Raw genomic sequence first — 7922 nt, forward strand, 5'->3', positions numbered from 1 at the left:
CCAAAAGGAGCCAATCTCCTCCAAAGTTTGCTAGGAGTCCCTTGAATTGTTGCTAATTGTCCTTCATATTGATGGATGCATGGTTCCGGGTCAGTGCTACTTGCTTAGAGCCATTTGCATAACAACAACAATCTTTTTCGCGGTCTGTGGTATTCTGACCAATACTGTACAATTCTGTACCAATTCTGACCAATACTGTAGGGAAATCTGCCCGCTGTTCACCAACATAAGTGGCATTTTTCCCAATAACTGCCAATAAATTTGTTTTAGTTAGGATTCCCCTGGACCTGAAAATTATTTTAAGGGTTCCTCCTAGGTAAAATGTTTGGAAAGCTCAACAATGGCAGCTTCCATCATCTCTCTGTGGTAGGTTTACCTTAACCATAAATGAAATGGCCTTAAAATGTTAGATAAAAGTAATCGGGTAATAATAGGGAGTAGAACTTGAAATTACAGTAGTAATTGTATACCAGGTGTAGGAAGCAGGTCAATAGCTAACTGTGCCATATTAGAACTTATTGGAATATCAAATTTTAAGCACAGAGAATAACAAATACCTTTGTTCCCCCTGTACTTCTCTGCAGGTTTGACTTTCTGTGTATGCCAATCTTCCATCCACGATTTAAAAGAGAATTTTTCCGAGAGCCTGCCAAGTCTCGTTGTGGACCACAGACTCGCTCAGACCTCTTGCTCTCTGGACGAGGTATGGATGCCTTGGAAATTGTGTTTTGGTTGGGCACATATACAATAAGATAAGTCAGGCACAGACCTGTCTCAGAACAGTAGCAGTTGTCGAGGAAATTTAATTTAGGGCAAAACAAAAACATTGAAAGAAAATAAGTTGCTTGAAAGTAGGATGTTGTCATAAAACTTTAACTCAAGGAGAAGATCCCATTGGTTTCAGCTGAAAATAGCTGTCACCTTTTTAAAACAAGTGTACTCATAATGTGTTAGCGTTCTGAATTGATCCTCGTGTATACCTATCTTATATTAAAAAAGCTTTTTCTACATGCTAATATTTTTTCTTCAGATTGTACACTGAGCTGCAAATGGGGAACCTTGGTAAGACTGTGTCTACACGGACAGTTTTAAAAACGCTTGTAAACATTCCTACCACGTTTATATGCATTTTTAATGCACTTTTACACGGTGTAAAGCTTAGGACTTCTCCTGACAGTGGAGGATCCCCGGGGCTAGGGGTTGAACCACCTCATGTGCTTTGTGATTGACTGAGAAAAGGGAAACCCTGATGACAGCTCAAGCGTCATCAGGATTTCCCTTTCCTCAGCCAATCAGGGAGCAGAGCAATCAGCAGAGCCCTGCTATGCTTGACAGCTCTTCCGCCCTCCTGATCACTAGCAGAACTGTAGTATGTGTTCTTGGATATAGAACACATGTCACAGCTCCTCTAGGGCTGTAGTAGTAATCAGGAGAGCGGAGCTGTCGGCATAGCAGAGCTCCGCTTAATGCTCTGCTCAGTGATTGGCTGAGGAAAGGGAAATCCTGATGATGCTTGAGCTGTCATCAGGGTTTCCCTTTTCTCAACCAATCACAAAGCACTAGAGGTGAATCGGGAGCCTTGTCCTCATTTTAACCCCTAGTGTCCAGATATCCCTCACTGTCAGGAGGATTTTCCTACATGCTCAGGTCTGCTGTGTTGCTAAAGGACACACATAGGGCTCCAAACATAAGGCTCAGATTTTGGAAAGTTGTAAAGATATTTTCTTCTTGTAAACCCCCCCCTGCATTATGCCCCTCCATTATTATAAATGTGACATGACAGCCAGGCAACTTTCATTTCTATAGGAAATTAGAACTGAAATTCCAGGGTATGCTTTTCTTGCCGAGTGTTATTATAGCTAGACTATATAGGTATTAACTTGCTAGTTTGTTTCCTTTCCAGGCTGTGTATAAGTGTTTGCTGGACAGGGTCCCAGTGGAAGAAAAAGATACAAACACACAGTAAGTGTGCTGTGAACTGATAATTATACAATGTCAGTATTTAGTATTCTTTATTCAGTCTTTTTGTTTTTAATAAGCTCTCTGGTCACTGTGGCATGTTCCTTATTCTATCCAACTTTATCTAGTCTTTATAAAAATACCAGAGTTAGGTGCAATGAGCATATATGAAAAATGATAGAATCTGTGATACATTTGTTGATTAAAATTTAGTCATAAGTTTCCTGTTTCAATACATTTTTATTGATTTTTCAATTTAATGCAAAAACATGTAACAAAGGAAGTTGTGCTGAAGTACATTGATTGTTTAAATACAATGCTCAAAAATAAAGACAATACGGAGTACAAAATACTGAGAACAATTAGACACTAACAGGAAAGATCACATTAAGAGGGGCAGTTCCTCAGGTGGCCAATACACCTTATGAATCCCAAATAGAATCTCTGATAGACGAAGAGGTAATGTCTCCGCTTAAAAAGGAAGGTAAAATATAGTGGAAGTCTATCAGCTTTCTGTAAATAACCTGGGGCATATGGAGCGGTACCTTACATTATACTACAGTAGACTCATACAACCCACAAGGGGGGTGGGGAACAAGAGAAAGAGGGGAAGGAAGGGGTCCAGCTGGGGTGGGGCTAAAAAAATATGCAGTATTGCAACCTAATCTGCGAACCCACAGCCTCTCTCATCTGTTGTGGTGGGGATCCTTGATTTAAATAGTTAATAATGACCAATTAGGTGGTGAATAGCGTGTAATCTTCTCCTTGGTTACATACCAGGACAATTTCCTTTTCACTTGAGCCACCGTTGGTTTGGCTGAGCTCCAAGCCTTTAGTCATAAGTTTTCATTCCTTTCTATGCCACAATTAAAATACCTTTAAAAAAATTGGCAAAGTGGAATGTTGGCTTATGTTGTTCATACTGCTTTAAATTGTTCATCTGGGTTGTTGGTATGACCTTTTCTATATTTTCTGTGTGGGACTACACTTACATGCATGGTGAATACCCAATCTTCAAGACTTGGTACCCCTTCTTTATTGTATATGTCTATCTCTTGGGTCGGTCTGCACTGCCGCTTTTATATACTTGATCTTCTATTTTTGTTCATAGGATTCTGATGGTTCTTGGAGCTGGACGGGGGCCTCTGGTAAATGCCTCTCTGAGAGCTGCTAAGCAAGCAGAGCGCAAGATTAAGGTGTACGCTGTGGAGAAGAATCCTAATGCAGTAATCACGTGAGTTTAAGAAACAATTCCCTGCTGATCATTAACCCTATGACACCCTGCTATCGCTCACATTTTTTAATGTTATATTTTACAGGTTGGAGGGATGGCGCTATGAAGAGTGGGGCAGTCAAGTCACTGTTGTGTCCAGTGATATGCGAGAGTGGAATCCTCCAGAGAAAGCAGATATCATAGTCAGTGAACTTTTGGGCTCGTTTGGAGACAATGAACTGTCCCCTGAGTGTCTGGATGGAGCCCAGCATTTCCTTAAAGGTTTGGCACCAGGGTCCATGCCCGTTAACAGTTAACATCATTGCTCTGCTTTTAATGTATTTTGCTCTGTAAACCACTGCAGACATTAACACAATTATGCCTTTTGTGCATTTTCACTTTTGATGTGTTTGTTGATTGCTATTATCAAAGAATTACCCTAATTTTGTTAGGTATTGTCTTAGGAGCCATATTTGCTAACCTTCTTGTTTTGACAGAGGATGGTGTTAGCATTCCAGGAGAATATACCTCTTACTTGGCTCCATTATCTTCCTCTAAACTTTACAATGAAGTGAGGGCATGCAGAGAGAAAGACAAAGACCCAGAGGTGAGTGTCAAATGAATTATTACCTATCCAAATGAAGCTAATTTTTAGACTGAATAATGACTAAATTATAGTAAAGTCATCTTAATATTCAAATAATCACTGCTGTTTTTTATTGTTATTAAGGTAACATTTTTATATTGTAATTGGAAGATAAATGTATTTTAATTACCACTGTTGTGAGAATCCTCTTGTATATTGCCTGAACGTGAGCAGCAGATAGCTGTATTTATTAAAAATGTTTAAATAAGGATTTTATACAAGTAATGAAAAAAAGGAAGAGACTGTACACTTTGAAAAAAAATGTCATATGATGGTTGTCTTGGCAATACCAGCAGTAATGGTAGGGGTAACTTTATTCTGAAACTATTTTGAGTTGTTCTTTAAATAATCGTTTTGTAAGGTAAATTAAAGTCAGTCTCTGCCTTTTAGATACCAATCAGCCATGTGTTTTGGTTTACGAACTTAAATGTATGTGTAAATGTATGTAGGATAATATTCTAGGCAGTCCTGTGTTTTATCAACCTAAATGTAAAAGCCCTCTCCATGGGAGCATTAACAGGAACAGGTGCTGGAGCGTCTGTGAGTAAACAGAAGCTTCAGGCATCAATCAGTCCAAGAACATAATGCAGTAACTGCTCCATTTATGCAAGTGTGCATATCAAGTATTTTGAATTAATGTATCATGTCGGTCTTGCTGACTGAGAAGCATTTTGCAGGTGTTGAGAACATATGTTTGTGTGTGTGTGTGTGACTGGCTTTTTTTTTTTTTTTTTTAACATTACATCCAATGTGTTCAAGTTTACAAACAAAATGGTGAATATACTCTAGTACCCCAGCATTGTGACTATTTTTCGTAGGTGTGTTTTTTGTGATTGAACATAATCAAAATATAATGAAGAATTGCAGGCTCAAATTATAGGGAAATGTGTCTGTCTAAATGGTTTTTCTGCTGCACATCCAGAATCATTCTTTATATATTGTATCCTGTTCTATGTACAAGATTCAAACTTCCCCTACAAGCTTGCATCTACTGCCAATGGAGCTCCATTGATGTATGCTGACCTATTTGTACATTGCGTATATAAGAAATTAAAAGGGCTGACAGTGGGAGGGTTTGTGAATCTGTGTACTGTACTCCAAAAGGTAAGCAAAGAGGATCCTTAGATTACCAACAACAGAGAGAGGAGTTGACTTACACTACACATATTCCTTGTATGGAAGTCCCTTTAAAGTCTTGAGACAGTGAATATCTTTCATTAATGTTTCATACCTGAGATTTGTTGGTCTATCAAACAACTAGTGCTCAATGAGTGCTTAATTGACAGGCTGTGCTGATCTGGTAAAACAAACCATGCCGCCCTTCATGCTTATCCACTGAATTCAAAACTATATTGAGGGAAATGGAGACCACTTTTACTGACTCACAGAATAAGAATTGGCTGGCTGTCTCTGGTTTCAATTCTATATCATTACAAGATTCAGGACTAACATGCAGATTACAAAATCCAAGTGGATCCCAATCTGCTGATTTGCTCCAGATTGATCAACAAGTCAAAATGATTCACAGTGGCAACCTCAGCTAGCATTTTTTGGAGGTAACAAATGGCAGTTCATGTATTTTTTTTCCTGGACATCTTTATAGAAACTTTTTTTTAGGTAATAGGTCTGAAAGACACTACAGTACTACAGTATATAAATGTATAGTATATACCCCTAAAATGATACTTTCTTAACCCAAACTACTGAATTAAGCTTGTAATTACAATACTGTCATCAGGTAAAATGAGCACTTAATGATGTTCTTACTAAAGCTATTCATTATTAGCCTATAGGTTTCTCTGGGCTTTCAGTAGGTCCTACAATAGCTCTGATGACACCACGTTGTCCAATTGCTGCAGGTGCAGCTTTGAGTGGTTGTTTGTAGAAAAGTGTGAACATTAATGCTTATAGTGTTAGTTTAGTGTTGGATCTGAACAGCTCCACAGACACACAAAGATTAAATTTTAATAAATAAAGACATTGTTAGCTATTGTAAACAAAATGATTTTTGAGACATTATGCTTGATTTACAAAGCTTTTAGGATCCAGATTCACTTTGCATTGAGCTATTGCATGAACATTAAAGGAGGAAAGTCCTCTCAATGAAAAAAAGCATTGCCAGCATTTTTTTCTATAATTATACACTCAGCTGTATGCATAGCTTAGTGTAAAATCACCATATGATGGAACTGTCAAGCAAGAGACAAGGTAACGATGGAAGCTTCGCTAAAAGACAGGAATAGTGGCAGCAGCACTGCAGGGAACACTCAGTAAGCCTGCCAACATATGCATATTTATTTGTTATGACAAACATGGCCCAAGGTTTACATCGATGTTCATTATCTTAAGCCAAGGCTAAAAGTAGGACTTTTTCCAAAGCAGCACAGTAGTGTATTGTGGGGCGCTGCAAAGCATGAGCTGGTTTATGGGTTTTTGGGATGCCATTAAAGTGGAACTCCCCCCCCCCCCCAAAAAAAAAAAAAAATATTTAGCTTTACCTATGAAAAGCCCTTAATTTTTCAAATGGTTTCTCAATCTCCCTCTTTCTGGCGCTCCCTGTTCCATCCAATGCTGCCATTCTCTGTGTTGTGGGCTCCTCATCTCCCCCTAATCTTGCACTGTACATGTGTAAGATAGGATAACCTGTCTTCCTGCAAAGTCTGAGATCAAGCTTTTTTACATTACAGGAATGCCCATTGATGATGCACGCTCAATAAAAGCAGCCCACATGGGTATGCGACACAAGTATTCCAGGGTTTCAGTAAAGATGGAAGGCAAGGGGAGAAAAAAAATTCATTTTTACTAATAATTTAAAGGGATAGCCACCCTTTTATTTAGTGATCACTAGCTGGTTACCTGACTTTGCCCGGGTTATTTATTCATTTGCAATCTTATACAGGAAAAGGAATCAATTAAAGCTGGAATGATTTTCTTGTCTATGGTGTTTCATTTTTTTTGCCTTTGATTGCACTTGAAATTTGTAAAGTAGTCCAACACACGCACAGCACAGCACTGTACAAAGATGACTGGTGCACTCACATGAGTCTCAGTCATATGTATAGCAAGTTTGGTTAAAATGTCTCCATGCGTTTTTGATTACACACATACATCCAATTTTATATATAGATAGATAGATTTATATAGCTCTGACATATCCCATAGTGCTGTACAATGAAACACTGAGCTAGTAGACCCATCAATCTCTGTACAGCGGAGCTGACACTCTAATGTCCCCCCACAGTCACACACTAATATTATACATTTATGTAGCTCTGACATATACCATGGTGCTGTACAGAGAACACTGAGCCAGTCCTATCGATCTCTGTACAGAGGAGCTGACACTAATTTCCCCCCCACAGTCACACACTATTATACAGTTATATATCTCTGACATATACCATAGTGCTGTACAAAGATCACTGAGCCAGTCCAAGGGGGCATTTGTCCTCCCCCATGTGACCGTGCTCCGGCCTCAGTGACCAGTCGCCAGACCCAAACACCACTACCTGGTGTAGAACTTTGTCATCCTTCACATTTATAGCTTGGTCTACACGGACTGTTTTAAAAACGCATGTAAGCGTTCCTACCACGTTTATAAACGTTTTTATGCACTTTTACAAGCGTTATAAATCTTGTCTTTAAAACACTAAAATACTATATAATGCATTTTACTGTGATTTTACATGAGTGTTTATAAAAGTTTTACTTACTCATTCCCTGAAAAGATTTATAATTATAAGGCAAAAATATATGTAAAAAAAAGGAAGCTTTAATGTTTTTAATGAATGTGTGGGCTTTGTGTAATTTTTTTGTTACGGGTTATCCCACAATGACAGGATGATTCCCACTACTGCATTCATGAACTGACTCCTGGAGACAGTGAGGGATCCCCAGGCACTAGAGGGCAAATATACAAGTTCAGGGTTACCACTACCACAGATGCTGAATTGCTACTGGCCAACCAATACCCACATCCTGGTATACGTCATCCAGCTTTAACCCAATCACAAATTCTCAGGCTCCTGTATGGGTACCTAAGTCCCGCCTTCGTTACACACCTCCTTTCTCATTTGTAAACTCTTACTTCCTTTTTGTCTTTAT

General features: G+C 38.8%; 1 protein-coding gene across 1 annotated transcript; it reads left to right on the forward strand.

Annotated features, from left to right (window-relative positions):
* The first annotated feature begins 340 nt into the window (after positions 1-340).
* LOC140321082 (protein arginine N-methyltransferase 5-like) lies at positions 341-4075 on the forward strand. The gene is made up of 7 exons (XM_072397963.1): positions 341-366; positions 585-703; positions 1031-1062; positions 1904-1962; positions 3071-3193; positions 3279-3454; positions 3670-4075. The coding sequence occupies exons 1-7, from the start codon at positions 341-343 to the stop codon at positions 3792-3794; spliced, it is 660 nt and encodes a 219-aa protein (XP_072254064.1). The 3' UTR covers positions 3795-4075.
* The last annotated feature ends 3847 nt before the right edge of the window (positions 4076-7922 follow it).

The sequence above is a fragment of the Pyxicephalus adspersus genome, unplaced genomic scaffold, assembly GCF_032062135.1.
Source record: "Pyxicephalus adspersus unplaced genomic scaffold, UCB_Pads_2.0 Sca628, whole genome shotgun sequence".
Lineage (NCBI taxonomy): Eukaryota > Metazoa > Chordata > Amphibia > Anura > Pyxicephalidae > Pyxicephalus > Pyxicephalus adspersus.